Genomic DNA, 18577 nt, shown 5'->3' with positions numbered 1-18577 from the left:
GTGTGAACAACATTTCATCCCCAAGTCTGTGTTTATCAGTGATGAAGGAAAGCTGCATGTTACGCCTCTTTTATTTTTCCATTTTCTTACCCATGGCCAGTTACCTGGAGTTGAAATGTTGTGTTATGGGAATTGCATGATTGCATGTGTCACTTCGTGTCCCTGCTGTAGCCCCATTTTGATAGGTTTGATGGTCACACATAGTTACTTTTTGAGATGTACTACTTTGGTACTATCCTTTCATAACTGCAAGCCAAAACAGCTCAGTCAAGTCTCTCCAGACTATTTGTCCAGTTACAGTTTTGGAATGCTGGCAGTGTCATTTGTGTGTTGTCTGTGGGAGACAGGCAGCAAGCCTTTGGGATCTACCTGCAGAAGTAAAGCCTTTTCTGTTTGTTTGTCCCATTTTCTCCTCTCTTAAAGAGCAGGGGAAACCTGGAATGTCAGGTAGGTTGAATGGAGAGAAGGGGGAATGGTGTTTATAAAGGAAGCCTGAAGGGCCTTGTGAAATGAAGGCTGTGTGCAGGCAGGCGTGAGGGGAGAGAGAGTTCTGTTTTATGTGTGCTCAGTAGCTCAGTGTGGGAGTTGTGATGCAGACCCACTATGAATTTAGGTTAATTTGACCTCCCTCAATGCCTTAAGCAGCTCTAAGATGATGTTAAAAGGAAGCATGCCAGTTACCCAAAACTGAACTTGAAAAATACTGAAAAATTTGATCAAGTTGCTCTTTACATTCTTAATTATTTCTATTTGATGTTATGTCTAGTGCTCAAATACAGGCTTCTTAATTAAAAACCCCCATAATTAGAGGAGTCCTAGGTTAAGCATAATGAAAATAGAACTGATGCTTTTCCTCATTTTCAGTTGCCGAAGTCAGGCTGTTTTGAGCACTGCCTTTCTCTTTCATTGCCAAGTTCTGTGGATCTGCGCAAGTAGATATCAGATTTGGAAGACAACTGTAATCCCATTTTTTGAACCAGAAGGTGTCAAACTGAAGTGTGTTCCTTTTGCCTTGCCTTACTCTCTAGTACTGACTGCGTTGGAAATAATCATCTACTGCTGCTCTGAGGATGCTTAGCTCAATCAGCAGTTCTCTGAGAGATGCACATGGCAGTGTTAGTTGAGGGGGGAAAAAATCCTGCAGGATTCCCTGCAGGTGTCAGTGTCTTGTTGTGGGCTGGAACCTTTCGTTGGTCGTTTTTTCCATGTTGCCATGTGTTCCTTACATGCACACAGGATTAAAAACACTGAATGAAGGTCTCCTAACCTAAAGATCAGCAGCTGTCACAGTGAAATGGTCACTGCCTGGCTCTTCCTTGTGTCTTTCTGACTCTTCCAGTGGGTGTAACCAAGATTTTTATATTTGTGCTTTATATTAATCAACAAAGCTAGTCAATTTTAACTGTGGCATGTCCCACTTTCAAGACTCCAGTTCTGAGGTTTAACATTCATTTTCTTGAACTGTGCTTTTAATTAGGACAAGATAAAAGAAGTAGCAGCTGATGACTCCAATGAGATTTATTTTTTGTATAATGCTGTTTTTGTTTTTAGGAAGGAACCTCGGCAGTAGAGAACCTCAATGAAATGCAGTGCATGTGGTTTCAGACAGAATGTGCACAAGCCTACAAGGCAATGAACAAATTTGGAGAAGCACTTAAGAAATGCCATGAGATTGAGAGAGTACGTATTCAGCTCAATGGCTTACATTGGAAATCATTGGCTTGAGTTTACTGTGCTGGTGTGTCACTTTTCTGAGCAGTAAGGGTGCATTTCATGGTGGTTACTGGCAAGCTGATATAGTTGCATTTCCTCCTAAAAGTGCCATTGTAAACTGTGTTTTATGAAAAGATTTTACAAAGTTACTTAAAGATCCAGATGAGAGGAGAGAACTGTCAAAAATAATCTCAGTTCTGGCAGTGTACATAAGAAATGGGTATTTAGATACAAATGAAGAGTATGTGCACTTGAAGTCCAAAAATAAGTGGATGAGCTGACAGCCCATCCTAAAGTAAAGGACAGATCTCAGTTACTATTGAAGCACTGTCTTAGAGGTACACAATAAATGTTTAAACTATTACCAAAAATATTAACTATCTTCTCTTTTAAAAAAAGCTACAGTTTAAAAGAAGCTATTGCCAAGTAGCAATGGCTTCTTCTTGAAGTTAACATTTTATTTCAAAGGGGGAACACTTGCACATTAAATGTAGATATCCATAGTGAGGTAAACAACAAAATTTGGATGCACAACTTTAAAAAGAAGCAGGTATGAATTAGGGCATTTTTTAAAGCACATTTAAGTCTAGAGGAAAGACCAGACAGCTGAGGGTGTAAAAGAAGTGCTGAAAGAGCAGAACTTGGTAGGAAGCTGTGCCTCTTTGCAAATAGAGAGGCATTAGGGGATTTCAGCACTGCTGCTCTTCTGCAGGGAGGCCTCAGCTCTGGAATATTCTGATTTGAAGAGAGTGATGTAAAATTTCCCAAGTAACCTGGTCTAGTGAAAGGTGTCCCTGCCTATGGCAGAGGATTGGAACCAGGTGACCTTGAAGGTCCCTTCCAATCCACACCGGTTTGTGATTTACCAGGATTGTGTTTTGTTTGCACAAATCCTTTAAATCAATTAGTGAAAGATTTTATTGTATAAGAAACTATTGGTCTTACAAATTGTCTTAGGTCCCAGAAGAGGTCAGCAAATGAAGTGATAACTTGAGCCACCACCACAATGAGCATTTCTAAGCATTTAAGTCACTGTGTTTAATTTATTTATTGGATGAATTGAAGTTGTAGCAAAGTTCAACAATAAGATAAGCAAATGTGTTAAATTCAGAAACCACCAACAAAGCTTTTGTAAGAAAACACAGTGCCTTCTAAATCTTTTAGAGGGGCCAGTTATGCAAAGGGGGCAGTCTGGTTGATGAAATGTGTTCTGGTTTTCAGAAGCACTTTTTATCTCATACTTGGCACCGTAAAGGATCTAAACTGTCTCAGGAAAAGTGGGGAAGCTGATCTCATGGATGTAATAGCTGATTCATGGCTGGGGAAACAGAGTGGGAGCAAATAATCAGCTTTTGCAAGAAAAGGAGTTTATCCTGGAGATTACTAAGGCATCTCTATAGAGTGTTCATTATTTCATCAATGCATGATCACAGGAACAGACTGAAAGCTGCAAGGACAGCACCTGCTCTGTCTCAGTACTAAATGATTAAGCAGCCCATGAAATGCAACGTTCACAGTGTAGTCAGTGACAGATTCTCTGCCTATGCATAAGTAGTAAAAGGTCCTACAATATTGCTGCTCAGGAATCCTAAAAACTATTCAAGATGATGCTGCAGAACCTTCTGTGCAGGTGTGGAGCAGCAGTGGAAAGGACACGTGGGGAATTAGAACTCGAAGTAGTGCTTTTCTTCCATTATGTGCATCTGTCACAGGGTTCACATCCGAGTGTCACATCTCAAACATGTGCCAGTACATCACCAGCTGGGCTAACTTCCAAAGGAAGAGACCACAACTAGCTTGTTGGGCTTACTCTTCTATCCTGAGCTTTGGCTAACAAAGCTGAGTTTAGGCTAAAGTTACATCAGATCCTAAGTACTTGGACAAGTTCAAGGGGGGAATGACTTTTTTACTGCTTCTTAAACAAAGACAAAGGGACATTAGATGGTGTGGAAAGCAGAGCTTGAACAAAAGCAAGCGCTTTCTCACATCTGATTTAAGAGTGAGATTCAATATTGCCAAAGTATTAGTAGAAATCAGAATTAATTTTTTTTTAATAAAAAAAATAGAGCAGTTCATAGAAGAAAAACTCCTCAAATGATGTTTAAGTGCAACGACTTCAGGACATTTATCTGTTAAACTGGAAATTCTCTGGGGTAGTTAGTTGTAAGATTCTGAAATTGATGTATTTTTGTTCTGGGCTAGGATGCCTTCTGTTGTTTTCACCGTGACTTTATTTCTGGAGGGTTTTGTTAATGTTTGCAATAGTTAGGTTGTGTTTGTCAAACAGCAGGCTGTTATTGAATTATTATTTTGAGAGTCCAGGTTGGTATCTCCTGGTTAATACTTGCTAACTGATGTTCTGTTACGCTGTGACAGCATTTTGTAGAGATCACGGATGACCAGTTTGACTTCCACACGTACTGTATGAGGAAGATCACCCTTAGGTCTTACGTGGATTTGTTAAAACTAGAGGATGTGCTTCGACAGCATCCCTTCTACTTCAAGGCAGCACGCATTGCCATAGAGATCTACCTGAAACTGCATGATAATCCCCTGACCGATGAAAATAAGGAGCATGAGGCTGACACAGGTACGCAACCCTCAGCATTCATTCGTCACACTGCGGGTTCACTAATTACTGGGGACTTCAGGTAGGTCTGTGGTAGCAAAAAACAGAGTTCTGCACAACTCAAAGTAGGCAAATGGCAGCTTGGACTGCATGGTCAAGTACATGTTCTGCTGGAAATTAAACTAATGCATGCTTTTATGGTGGTTATTACAAAACAATGACGGGTTGGAAGTGAGAGTTGTAATTCTTGAGTAAAAATATTTGTGGTACAGAATGACTGCAAAAACATGAATTCTTGTGTTGGTTGGTCCATGGAATAGGAGATGGAAGCAGATGTGCTTGGTACTAACTTTTCTAAGCATTTTATCAGTGTGCAGAAATTTCACTTGGTAGGAACTTAAATTTTACCATCTCTTGCTTCTGATGTAAAAATCCTGTTTAAATCATCTATTTTTTCCCCTCACATTTCTGATTTGAGAGCAGCTTAAGCAGTTATGGCTTGGGGCATCTCAAATGGTACAAAGAGAGGACCCTTCATGAGAGAATCCTTTGAGAGGAATTTGTCAAGTTGTAGTACTTTTCATCTCATTATACTGTTATTTTAATTTCTGTCCCTTGATTCCACTAAGGAATTTGTGGATTATGAAGCATCAGCACAGACTATAAAACAATCTATCCCTAGTAAATAAGCTTTTACAAAGGTAATGAGAGCACTGCTTGTCAGTAGATACAGTTTAAAAAAGGTGATGCTGTCTGACATCTGCGTGATGCTGTTAATTATGAGACATCAGTGTTGTGTGTGTCCTTTGTGTGTGTACAGCAAATATGTCTGACAAGGAGCTAAAGAAGCTACGAAATAAGCAGAGAAGGGCCCAGAAGAAAGCACAACTGGAGGAGGAGAAGAAAAATGCTGAGAAGGAGAAGCAACAGAGGAATCAGAAAAAGAAGAAAGATGATGATGATGAAGAAATTGGAGGACCGAAAGAGGAACTGATCCCTGAGAAACTGGCAAAGGTGCTTACCAATGTAATAATAAAGGCTTAGAAATTTCTAGGAAAATTGCAGGAAGCACACATAAAACTTCAAAGCCATTCAAATAACTTGTACATTTTTTTGGGTGGCCTCTCTTCACAGGCAGCGTTTTAAAAATAATTGCTTTCTAGGGCTAGTTGGTTAGATACAGTGTCAGTAGTGTGGAAATCACAGTTTTTGTGCCTGGTTCTCAAAGGCAGTAATTGAAGTCATAAACATTTGCTACGTGTGGAATTATCTCCATATGTCTGCTGCACTACCTTATTGATTGTACCCTATTTCTAGCTGGTGGTGTGCAAGTCTTTCTGTCCTGTATGGAAGGTCATTATTACTCATTATTTCATGCCCCCTGATGTTCTTGTTTGTTTTATTTCTTTATTCTGTTCACATAGTCTGTCTGTCCAAGAGGAGACACTGAAGCGCTGAATGCTTTAACGAGATTTGTTTGCACATGGTTTGAATGGGGGGAAAAGGAATAAAGAAGCTGCAGTAGTAAATAGTAGACTAGACTGAGATGGATTTAGGGATCTGGGTTAAGAGCTATAGAGAGATATAAAAGGGAGGTGACTCAGAAGACTCTTCCTTTAGCAGAAGTTATACCTGTAAGGAGCAGGAAAACACTCAAAAATGTAAGGGAAAGATAAGGAAATTATAGAGACTGGAAAAATAATTTAGAGCAATAGTAGTACAGATTGCAAGTCTTAATAGATCCAGTATTCTGGATCTATATTCATACTTTTCACACTGAAGTGAGTTGTGTTTGCTTTTGAAGGGATATTTGCAAGTTGAGTCAGTGAACTTGACTCTGTAGCCAAGAAACAAGTGACTTGAACTTGACTAGTTATTAAGAATATTGCTGGTATTTCCTTTGTGTAGTTCACTGGCTGCAAGAAGCAGAACTAACTGCAATGCTAATCAAGATGGAAATGCAGCAGCGTTTATTGAAATGGAGTTCTGTAGTAGAGGCATGTCATGGGGTACCCGTGAAAAATCTGGCCAGTCCCCAAGATTGTAAGGAACAGCTGCAGCTGTATAATGCATTTCCTTGGCAAATCTAGTTATGTCTGTAATATACAGATGTGAATATAATATAATTCCAAATTCAATACCACAATCATGATATATATAGAGGTTTCCAAATGCAGTTGGTGCCACAAGACCATTTTTCACAGTTAGGCACTTGGAAATAGTTGTCCTGAAACAGCTGCCCCTAGACTTATTTGGATATGTATCTTCAGTACTGAAGGCATGGCTTTGAAATGGGGTTTTATAGGTTCCAAATAGTTTATTGTATGTAAAATCAGCAGCACACACAAGTGATGTGTTTTAAAGATGCTGTAGTTAGATTTAGCCAGAAGGTGTCTATTGCAATCTTTAACTCAAGTTACTTGCAACTAAGTGTATCACTTCAACATTGCTGAATTGGTATTGGAACACAACAAAATTTGTATTTGCTTCTTAGAGAGTAGTTTCTGTTGATAAAAAAAAATTAAGGACAGCAGGCAGTTCTTGTTTGAGTAATGCCAAACCTCTCTGTGCAAGACACTTGTCTGTAAAGAACCTGCACAGAATTAATTTCTGTGAAAGCTGTCCATTTGCTAGATTACACTAGCTAAGATCAGGAGACCTTTTTCAATATCCAGTTACTTCCAGCTTGCTGTTGGTGTTTTGGCTGGGACTGTCACTGTGATCTGGCAGCTTTTAGGAACCTGTCTGAAGCTCACATGAGCAGAATGCCCTGGGTGTTTGTCAGTCATTCCCTCAGAGCCAGGTACGTAGTTGGGTGTGGGCAGCCACACTGCCCTTTCCAGGGCAGGTCCAGCTCCAGGTGTGTTCATGCTGGTGTATGACAGAAGGAAAAGAATTGTATCTCTGTAGCAGAACGTGACTTGTAGCCATCAGAAAGCAAATACTTTGGACTTCTTAGTCTGTGTTTAGACTTTGAGTGAAAGTTGCAGAATTTGTAACAGAAGAGGTTCTAAGCATCTTCTGCACTGCCTCAGGAGAGTAACTCTCTGATGTGACTCAGCAATTGCTGGTTTTTGTTGTTGTAGTCACTAGGTTTCAACTTTGACTTGGTTGTGTGTCACTCCCTTGCATCTGTAGGTTGAAGCACCTTTGGAAGAAGCCATTAAATTTTTAACACCCTTGAAGAATTTAGTGAAGAACAAAATAGAGACTCATCTTTTTGCCTTTGAGATATATTTTCGAAAAGGTAAGTGAGAACACTTAATGAAAGCAAGCAGTTTGTGAATTGTAAAGGTGTATATTGGAACTTAAGCAGCAATTACTGATCAAGTGTGAGGAGCCCATCCCTGTCACGGCACAGAACTTCTCACTGGGCCAACACTCCAGCAATGAGCAGTATGTGCAAACCAAAGTTTGAGCATTTGGTGATTGTTTGGTGATTATGTACTTAATTCACCGGTCAAATAGATGCATGTTACTAAAAATGGCTTTTGCCGCAAACTCAGCTGTAAATTCTTCTGATCATTCTAATTTCAAACACTAAATACTCCTGTAACACAATGCAGTGATTTCCTGCCACAGGTTTTTGAACACTTGTCCACACTTGGTTTTTCTTTCCAGAGAAGTTCCTTCTGATGCTGCAGTCTGTGAAGAGAGCCTTTGCTATTGATTCCAGTCATCCTTGGCTCCACGAGTGTATGATTCATCTCTTCAGCAGTGGTATGTATCTGTTGGGTAGGACTCCTTCTCTGCACACTGCCAGGTGATGCCCCTAGACTTGCAGTCATTGATCTTAGCACAAGCAATTCAAAATATTTAAAGCATGTATCAGAAAACTGATTCATGCTGAAATTAAGTATGGTTATTATGGTTGCATCTCGATTTAGGAGTCATTCCAGTATTGTGAAGAGTTATAAGACTGTGAGCAGTATGTGAGGCCTGAAAGAGAGAGGCAGTGAAGAAATGGGAATTGCAGAGTGAGGAGTGGGGCTTTTCTGCTGACAGCCTGTGTCAGCATGCACGGAGAGGGCTTAGAATTCTGTCCTTGCTGGTAAAAGTTGGGAGAATTCTCTCCCTTCCCCTGCCCCAGAGGTCACCCTTTCTGATGGGGGCTACAGAGTAGACTCACTTAAAAACAGACCTATATGATATTAACCTCTGAGCCTAATAGGTTTTAATTAGTAAGGGGGAGAGTATATTAATGTAAAAAAGCTCTGACTTTTTCTAAGCATCACCTAAGTGCCACAGTTAAGCTTCTTCTAACCACATCCAGTATTTACCTGATCAAATTTCATGCATCTTCCTTTGAGATACTTTCCAATTATATTAATAATGTAAACATGAAAAATACTAAAATAAATACATAAATCATATTTTACTGTTATTACCTGTGCTCACCTCAACTTCTTTTTTCCAACAGTATCTGAAAGTAAGGATCTGCCTGATGCTGTTAGAACAGTGTTAAACCAAGAAATGAATCGGCTTTTTGGAGCAACTAATCCAAAGAACTTCAATGAAGCTTTCCTTAAAAGGAACTATGACTCACTGCCACATAGGTTATCAGGTATTTTGCCTTTTTCCTTGTTCTGCCTTTGTTGTACATGTTCTGTGCTTCTCTGGCACTGGTATCTCAGTACCAGCCCCAGTGATGTAGCAATCACTCCTTTCCTCTGGAGTGCCTTTCTTCTCTGGTTGTGTTTTACTGACAACCTGATTGCCAGGTTGTCTGAGGTTTCCCTTAATTTTCTCTTTGTGCTGCTGGAGTGGCAATGTGGGGACCTCTGCCCTCTTGTTTCTGATGTGTGCAGAATGTTTGTTTTAATGCTCTGTTTGGAGCTTCCCTTTGACCTGCTTAGGTATCAGGCTTTATGCTCCAAGTTGGTTCCATGTGGAACTACTGCTGGAGAGCTCAGTCCACCCCTCTTCCTCACGTCATCCCTGCTTTCTGTTTGTGTATAAGATGATTTTGGCCATCCACTGGGTGATGACTCTTCCTTTTCCTCCTGTAGCTGCCAAAATGATGTACTATTTAGATCCTTCCAGTCAGAAAAGGGCAGTGGAACTGGCAATGACCCTGGATGAATCCCTTATTAACAGAAATCTTCAGGTAAAGTATTTATCAATTGTAGACAACTTCTGTTTTATCTGTGGAAGCTTTAAGCGAAATTTGGCGGTAAGAGGAAGCTGAAATCATTGCTGTGCTTTATCGTAACACACAAAAAGGTTGAGTTGTGAAAGAAAGGGATGTCAGGTTCATCTGAACTGAAATATTTAATATCCTTTTGGCACATTTAAATGATGTAGTTTTGTGCTAACAGGAAAATAGCAGCAGTGGAAGCCATATTATTGCTACAGGTAATGGGGAAACTTATTAAACTTGAGAGCATTCACAGGGCAGAAGGAAAGGTGGTAGTTTGTCTGAGCTTTGGCTGCCACACAGGCAGCTGTTCACTAAAAAACAGAGTGGCACAGACTCTGGGAAGGCTTTCCAGGGTCAGCTTCCTGCAAGCTGTGGGAATTACCACAGGTTCAATAAAAGCTGCGTATGCCCAGTTCTGCCTTAGCATGCAGTTAAGTGAAAAGCTCACCAATGAGTCTTTGTGTTTTTCAAAAAACATCTCTTAGGAAATGTAGTGGCCTCAATAGAACTTTAATTGTGAAGAATTTTAAGTTCATAGCAGAATTTTTGCACCAGACAGAGGTGGGGAGAAAGAGACAATAAAGGACAATTTGCCTTGGTTTGACTTGTTTTAGGATGGTAAAGATTCAGAACCTTTATCTATTCCAGCTGTTGTGGTCTGGGACACAAACTCCTGTCTTTTATATCCTAAGTACATATTTAGCATTTTTCATAAGCTTTCTTGTTTGGGTGTTGGTTTTTGGGTCATTTGGGTTTTCTTTCTGTTTGAGTGGTCTCAGGGAGTTGAATCTAGATTATAAGTAGATTTAGAAAACAAAAATTAATTTGCCTTTTATTTGCTGGTTTTTGCCTGTGAGTGGAATTCTGGGAAAGATGAAGTGTAACCAAAAATGCTTGGTTGTTCTGGAGGTGCAGAGTTGCTGAGACTAGAAGAAGCTTTTACCACCTCAGCAGTGCATAAATGCACTCCTGTACACTGAAAATGTTGACTTAAAGCCATGTTTGATGCCAGCATGAAGCAAGAGTTGGACTTCTACTGAACTTGTAGATGAGAAATTAAAAGTGCCCTAAAAATGGAGGAGGATCCAAAGGAGTCTAGGTGTTGTTGAAGGGCATTTTTGTGTGCAAAGAGATGAAATTTATTACATTTCATTGCATAAAGAGCAGGTGTCCCAGAGCACACTGCAGCTGTAAAACCAGATATGTTTGACCTTTGGAGGATGGCAGTGCTACAAAGAGCAAATGTGAGGAAAAGGGGTCCTTGAGGAGAGCTCCATAACCCCTCAGCAGGAGGACAGAGCAGTTAATCCCAGTCCGCAGGAGAAACCAAAACTGTACTAAATGTCAGAGGAGCAGGAGAAGACTGCCTGGCTCTGCTAATGCCTGCACACAGCCATGGGCAGGTGTGAAATGCTGCCAGGCTTTAGTGGAGCTCATTAGGTTGGTTTCTCATGCTTGGAATGCAGGCTGAAAAAAATTACAGAGGAAATCCCCTTTTCCTCTTCTAAATCATGAGCAAAAATCTGAAAAATGTGGTAATATCAGTCATTTGGTGTGATTGAAAGGTACGTTATGTGTTGCTGAAATGGTCGGTGTGTCCCAAGAATGGGGGGGGTCTTGGTTGTCAGTTAGCCAGAATGGGTTTTTCTTAGGAAAAAGAAACAAGTGGCAAATCAGTATTTCATTTTACAGTCAATATTTCTAGCTGTGTTTGAGATCCCTTTTTCAAGTGCCTTCTTTCAAATCAGACTATATTGGTATTTCATGCTGTGCTTAGTTAGAATGTCATTGGATCTTGAAAGCTGTGTGGCCTTTTGAGCAGGTCTGTGTCAGGAATACTGTTTTCAATGTGTCTTGGGAAATTATCCTTACCTCAGACAGCAGAACTGCTGTGTGAAACCTGTGTTGTGCGTGTTCAGCTGAATGTTGAAGAAACCCTAACCCTTGTTTATTGTTCTCTTTCATTAGACTTGTATGGAGGTATTAGAAGCTTTATGTGACGGTAGCCTTGGAGACTGTAAAGAAGCATCTGAAACTTACAGAGCAAATTGTCATAAGCTTTTCCCTTATGCTTTGGCTTTCATGCCCCCTGGATATGAAGAGGATATGAAGATCACAGTTAATGGAGATAGTTCTGCAGAACCTGAAGAACTGGCCAATGAAATATGAACAACTTGATTGCAAAAATATGACGTTGGACCATATCTGGTGTATAATATTTTTGTCACGCACCTGCTGAATTGTTCTAACTTACACAAAGAACAGAAGGAAAAAAAACCCCGTTGCCTTCAAATAGTTTTACTTTTTTTTTATCCTGCTGACAAAGTATATATATAAAATATCTAACATATTAGTGGTTATAGGTTGTTTGGTTTCTTAAAAATTAAAAGCTGCTAAAATTGAAAAAAAGGAAAAAATAAACAACCCTTTTCCTTACCTACCCACCCATGTTTTTAAACTAATTTATATGAGACCTGGAGGTGTAGAGCCCTCAGAGCAGGTGTGTGGCAGAAATATTAAATTTAAATTTGTCTTGTGAGATTACTGTTATCTCAGACAGCAAAACTGCTGTTTTAGCACTGGATTCTTTCACTGAGCACAAAGAGTTGATGGGGCTTTAGCATCTGACTGATTTTGATACGGGGGATGATTGTGTCCATAGGAAGTATGCAATGTGAATCAGACTATAGAGAGAAACCTGCGACGTGCTTGTTGCGTTGGGGTGCTTGGACATACGGCTGTCAACCGGAATTAAGAAACATAGTGTGTTCAACAAGCTTGTTGTGTCTCTGAAATTCACTGTACACCATCAGTTCGGTGTTCTTGCACCACAGTTTTTACCTGAAGGAACCAGTTCAAGTGGTCTCTCTTGGAATTGACCTTGGGGTGGGGAGGGGAGAATCAGCACTGCTGTTCTGGAGATGAACCTATCGGCGCAGGTTGGCCAAACTTTTTAAAACTGTAATGCAAGAACCAAATAAAATTATGCACTGTGATGTGGCACCAATTAGAAAGATCGCATGCATTTTTCACGTAGAGTGAAAACAAAATGAGAACATACTATGGCTTGAAGTTGCAAAGAGGAAAACTCCTGACTACCATTTTGACTGATCAAGAGACTAATAGATTAAAACCTCAGCAGGCCTTGTTCATGTTATGCAGAAAAAAAAAAAAGTGCTGCAGTTTAGATACCTCTGGAACTTTTCCACAGTGTCACAGGTTTGTAATACTTGAAGCCCTACATTTCTAAGAATATATTTCTTGCTCAGTTGTTTCAGGCAAGCCCAAGACTTTGTAACTTTTAAGGGGCCCAAGATTTTTTTTTCAATAACAGACCAGCTTCTTATTCCTGCAGTTACAGATGTAATTTCCTTTGTCAAACATAAGGTACCAAATATAATGCAATAAAACGTTTTGAAAAACAACTGTGTGAATATTCAAACCAATCTATGTTGTACTCTGACGGTGAATGGGTTTGCTGGAGTGCAGCTCAGGGCTGGCTTACTGTGCTGTCCAGTCATGCTAACAGTGTCACTGCTGCTGATGGGTGGGCATTGAGTATCAAGTGCAAATGCATTCTCTGTAAATACTGAATGTCTGGGAAGTCCTATAACAAAATGCTCTGCTACTCGGCTCTTGAGTTCCACCAGTAGTGTTTCCAAGTCAAGCTTCAGTCTATAAGTCTACTGTGTTAATAATAGAGATAAGTACTCAAATGTTTTCTTTTGTAGGCTCATCATATAAAAGAGCAGAAATAAACTACAGCTTACAAAGTGAGTGCCTTCTTTGCTGCAGGAGTTGAGTTACAGAGTATCTGTTTGGTGGATACACAGCCTTCCATGTACAGTTAGGAGATCCTGGAGGACTGACTGGGGTTTGTAGAGTGCTACCTGTCAGAACAACAGGCTTTTCTTTGTGGTGTCTGCATCTCCCCTTCTGTTCATGGGTAGCCTGTCCTGGTGTGTGTTTGCAGCGTAGTTCCCATCACCAGTGTGGGTTGCTGTATTTGTCTATTTGCCTGCTGGGCTTCTGGGGACTAGAATACCTGCAGAGCCTACAAGTGACTCTGGTGTTGATGTCTGGATCTCAGTTGTTTCTGCAGCCTGAGGTACTTGGACTGCGTGTCTTCTGCAGCGCCTGGAGATGGTTCAGTCTTGCCTACACAAGCTGTGAGATTTTGGCCTTGCCTCTTGACTATTGCTGCCCATTTCTTGGCTGCTGATGCTTAAGCTGGAGGCAGATGAGTGCTCACTCGTAACAGATTGTGAATTGCATCAAGCAAATGCTTGTTTTTCCAGATGCACTGGGGCTTTTGGGTGCTGCCTATCAATGGGATTACTTTTACTTTTTCACTGCCTGTTTTTGCATTGAAATGGATGAACTAAAAGCTGGAAGTTACTCGTTGTCTTTAATTATGCAAATGGAGAACAGGATGCTTCAGTGGGCCTTCCAGAAGTCTTCCTCTACACATCTCTTTTGATTTTCCCAAAGACACTTCATAGCCTTGCTGAAAGGCATCCACACTGCCGCAGAGATGGTGCTTTTGGATTAAGGAGGTTACTCATCCCCTCCAGAAGACTGCGAGCCCAGGACAGAAAACTAAGCCAAGAGTTTGCCTGAAAATGGAGGTGCTTTAATTGGCAAAGAAATTGTTATTCCTTCATCTCCACATCCATTCTGTTGGATGCAAGCCTGACTTCTGAGGAAGAGCTTTTAGAGCTGGCAATGAAGTTGAAATCCAGCGCAGTCTTCTCTGTGCTGCAGTGGAAGTTTCCCTTGTGTGCTGAGATCCAAAATGGTAATCACTGGTGCTTGGCTGCCAGAGCAGGTGAGCAGGGAATTCAGTTGTGGTCAGTGACCTAGAGCACTGGCATGACACAATTTAGTTGGATTCTCCATGGTTTTCACTGGAGAAGGAGAATGTCACCATCAGTGAAGGCACTGCTGATGACACATGATACGGGTATCTTTCCTGGCTACAAAATATTTCCTGGGTACAAAATTAATTTTGCCTGGATAAGAGAAGATGGTGCACACTGCATGAAGCAATGCCAGAGTTCTCCATGGGCTTAAACTGTAGGGAACCGGAAGTTGTGGTTTTCCCTGTGATGGTGGGTGAGGTATTGATTCCTCCGGGCAGAGAGCAAAGCATGCAGGCACATGTGTGAACAACCAGGTAAAATAGCCTCCAAATTACCTATTCATTCATTAATTTCTTTGCATATTAAATGCCTTCAAAGCTGTATTTGACTTTTTTTTTGTTTTGGTAGCATTCTGAATATTTGCATGTTCACAGGGGCAAGGCTTGTCCTGATGCGTGCTGTGTCAGCCAGAACAGAGGGAAGTTTGTCACCCAGATCTCCCCCTAGCATGGGGAGCAAATTCAAGTTTCCCAGGGAGCTCCCTAGGGCTAGATAAGGTGCTCATGATCAGCCTGTTACATCTGCCTTTAGCATTTGGAATGGCAAGGTTTGGAGGTGCTGCAGCCACAGCAGTGGACTCTGGAAGCTGGTGTAGAAACTCAGGGACTGAATTAGATTTTCCCTGAAAGAAAACACCCATGAGGGCAGGGGGAGATCAGGCTGAGGAGCCAGAGGTGCACATACAATTTCAGTATCATGTGAGCAAGAAAAATCAGAAGAATTAAGGTGTCTGTCTAATGTGATGCCTTTGGGGGTTGGAGCAGTGGTGCCATCATTCCTGCAGCATTCACATGTTGGTGCCACAGTTCTGCTTTGGACATGTACTACCAATGCTAACAAAACCACCTGATACCATAATCCAGCTCAACAGACCCCGATAAAAATTGTGTTTTCCCCTTTCTGTGATTGCTTTAACTGTTTTTCTAAGTGTTCTGTGCAGAGTATCTAGCTGGCTTTGAAATCTTTTCCCCTAAGGAATTGTGCTTTACAAATGCCATTTTTACTGCAGTGTAATGTAAAATAGCTTGAACTGTGTGGAAGTCAGAGTGACACTCACGTGGGTCACACAGTGCCGTGGGGCCCTGTGAAGGAAAACGGTGCAAAGGTAGTGTAATGAGAGATGGTGGTGCAATTGATCCAAGCCATCTATCAGCTCATCAGTGAGAGAGCAGCTTCCACTTGGAGCAAAGCGGTTGCTGAGCGTGAGGAAAGGCTTTTGCTTCCAGGAGCCTTCCAGTAATCAGTTGTCCTGGGATGAAGTGGGGCACAAAGGGTCTATGATTTTACACAACCTCTGGCCGTGCCATCATGATTCTGTTTCCTGGAAATGAAAGCTGCACTCTGCAAACACTAATTTTAATGGCTGTGTTGGGCAGAGACACTTTGCAGGAGCATGCAGCCAGCAGTGAGAATGGCAGGGAGCAACTGATAGAGCAGCTTGCCAAAAGAAGACTCAAGTGAGTTATAAGGAGCTGGCATAATAGAAATTCCATTTTAGATTAAATATAAAATGGCTTTTTTATTGCTAGGAAGATGACTGGAGCTGTAAATACTATAAGTGCAGTCTCCCCATGCCAAGGAAGCTGTGCATGTGTATTCTGGAGTGGTACAAGCAAAAGCAGTAGTATGTTCACAAAGACCAACCTTGTATGTTAGTCTTCAGGCAAATTGTGGCAGAAAACTGGAAGGACAAAAATTGTCCACTTTACAAAAGACACTATCAAAGAGTTTGTAACATTGCAAAAGAAATATTGCTACACAATCCAAAGCATCTTAGAATAGCTTCCCTAAGATGTTTTCATTAGAAGTGTTAAACCTGCTAACTGTTCATAATGAAAGATGAAGAAGAACTTTCACAAAATATTTCTGCCTGGCACTGCCCATTCACTGTCTACCTCTACTAGTCCTAGTCTAGTTTGGCTACTGCATAATTTTAGCATTTAGCATAAAACGTGTGAAAAAGTGTCATTTACCTGGTTGGTGAATTTATGACGAGGGATAACATTTAGTTTTACACTGTAATGCAATAAACCCCCAAGTTAGTGATTAAATCCCGTTGTTGGTTCAGTGCAGCAGCATATTGATTGCTTCATTGCTGATCCATTCAAAGAAATCTGAATTCTAAATTGCACCAAGTTACTTGCAATTGTACTGGGACTTGCTTTCCCTTCCAGCCTTCCTAACTGGTTGACAATGTTGTACTGTGTTTTTATGCTCTCCTCTGGTGGTAGCAAATAGCAGAACTAGCAGGAAGTCAATCAAAGAATAAAAATGCTGAGTTCTGTTTGTAAATGAGTACCAGTGTTTCCTTGTAGTGTTCAGCGTCCTCCTTGGCTGCCCCACCCGCTCTGTAATAAAGGATCCCGTAATCTGCCGGTTCCCTTCCTTCCCTCTGTCTCCTTCCAGGCTGATGAGCTGTTAATGGGGGTGCAGCTCTCAAAAAAGGAAAAGCAGGTCTATAGGAAAAGGCTGAGACTCCCTTTGGAGTCAGCCTGGAAAAGAAGCACCCTGGTAAGGAGCTGTCTGTCCTAGCCCAGAAACAAACTGTACGTACAGTTCAGGCTGCTCAGAGCCAATATGGGATTTGGATAAATGGGTGTTCAGAGGCAAGCTGAATGAAGAAGCATTTGCTGCTTTCCTCAGATATAATTGTTGGGGATTAAATAAAATAAGGTTCTCTTCCCCACCATAAGCCCACCTGATCCCACAGTTTTCCTGACTCAGTGTGTCCCAGAGTATCTTGTGATTTTAATCAATCACCATGCAGAATAACATGATGATGCTGACAAACTGTAGTACAAGTAGCTGAGCAGCCTGCTGATACTGCAGTACAGGAACCTACAGCGTGCTGTGCACCTGGCATTTCAGATTACCTAGGGAAAAAGTTAGTTAATTTCTGTGTGTAAGGAATAACAGCTCTGATGAACCCTGCCTGCAGGGAGGGTGGGTGTGATACTGAAGTGATGGCAGCAATATCCTCACACTGACCCCTGTGGATGGGAAAGGGGAGCTTGTTGCAGGAAGGGCTCCTTTTGTGCCCTACTGAAAACCACCAGCCCTAAAAAACACCATCTCTTCCTTATCCATGCCCTCATAACTCCATTGTTCTTCTGTGGGAGGGAAAGGGCACTTGTGCTGGGAAACTGCCTGCCTTGAACTTGTCACAACTGGAAACTGCCCCCTTCCGTTCCTGGGAACAGCTCCTCGTGATTGGAAGCACAGATCCGTGAGGAGCTAAGGTAGCCTGGCAGCTTAGGCATTACTTTATCTGCATAAATATTTCAGTTTTGGCTTTCCATCAGGTATAAAAGATCTTCCCACCTTGTCATTACACTTCTGCAATCTGCCCCATGTGCAGTAGCAGAAAGACTACACCTCTCTCTGGCCCCTCTTGTCCCTCAAAATGCAGGAGTGCATGCCAAGCACCCTTGATTCCAAATTCCCCTTCGTGGAATGAACCCAAGGGATGTGTAAATGTTTTTTTCTTGGAGGGAGGTAAATGGGGAGCAATGATGTGGCTGTTGAGTGGATCATGCAGCAGGACTGGCATTTCCATGGTAAATGCAGGTGGTGGGTTTGTGGGGGCTCTTTCAGTGTCTGCTATTTTCTCCTCAACTTCCCAAATCCAAGAGCCAGGGCCTCATTCTTCTAAGAGGACCACAGAGATGTCCCTGGAAGTAGGAACAGTTTTGTTCCCCTGCATGTTTTTTGTATGATTTCATTGCAAAAATATGAACCTGTAAACCAGACACTCCTTATAATCAATTAAGCTGCATTTATTAATTATTTGCTATTTTCTCTTACTGTTGTCTTTATAATCTGCAAGAATTTGTATAAAATTTTGGCTTCTGATTGTTTACATCACGCATTGCAAGTATTTCTTTTCCTCACTGGAATCATCAAACATTCACAATTCTGCATTTCACTTCCCTTGCAGTATTAGTCACATATCTCAGTGAAGTGTAACTGTTTGAGCTGGGGGAAAAACCCCAATCTTTGCTTTACTGAAGAGTGAACTTGTTTGTTCTTTTGAATTCTTGTTTTGTCCCTTGATGAGCACCTTTTCACCGTGTCCTTTATGTTCTGTTTAGTACTGCAGGACCCTGCTGGCACCAAAACCATCCCGTCTTTTCTAAATTATTGACAGGTACACAGATTGCACAGAAGCTATGTGAGCAATGTATGGTGACCTAAATTAACCTAAATGGAGGAAAATCCTTGTGCTGCAGCTAA

At 41.3% G+C, this 18577-nt stretch overlaps 1 protein-coding gene and 1 long non-coding RNA gene across 2 annotated transcripts in view; one reads left to right on the top strand and one right to left on the bottom strand.

The window, feature by feature from the left end:
- NAA15 (N-alpha-acetyltransferase 15, NatA auxiliary subunit) overlaps nt 1-12847 on the top strand; it is a 36377-nt gene extending 23530 nt beyond the window's left edge. The window contains exons 13-20 of the mRNA XM_066549434.1: nt 1552-1680; nt 4090-4303; nt 5103-5296; nt 7421-7529; nt 7904-8002; nt 8703-8846; nt 9292-9389; nt 11391-12847. Of these exons, the coding sequence (XP_066405531.1) occupies nt 1552-1680; nt 4090-4303; nt 5103-5296; nt 7421-7529; nt 7904-8002; nt 8703-8846; nt 9292-9389; nt 11391-11591 (1188 nt within the window). The 3' untranslated portion in view covers nt 11592-12847. The remainder of the gene's footprint in view (nt 1-1551; nt 1681-4089; nt 4304-5102; nt 5297-7420; nt 7530-7903; nt 8003-8702; nt 8847-9291; nt 9390-11390) is intronic.
- LOC136556309 (uncharacterized) overlaps nt 1-18577 on the bottom strand; it is a 33231-nt gene that overhangs the window by 13517 nt on the left and 1137 nt on the right. The window lies entirely within an intron of this gene.

This window comes from Molothrus aeneus, chromosome 4, assembly GCF_037042795.1.
Source record: "Molothrus aeneus isolate 106 chromosome 4, BPBGC_Maene_1.0, whole genome shotgun sequence".
Lineage (NCBI taxonomy): Eukaryota > Metazoa > Chordata > Aves > Passeriformes > Icteridae > Molothrus > Molothrus aeneus.
This window is presented reverse-complemented; position numbering and strand designations above follow the sequence as displayed.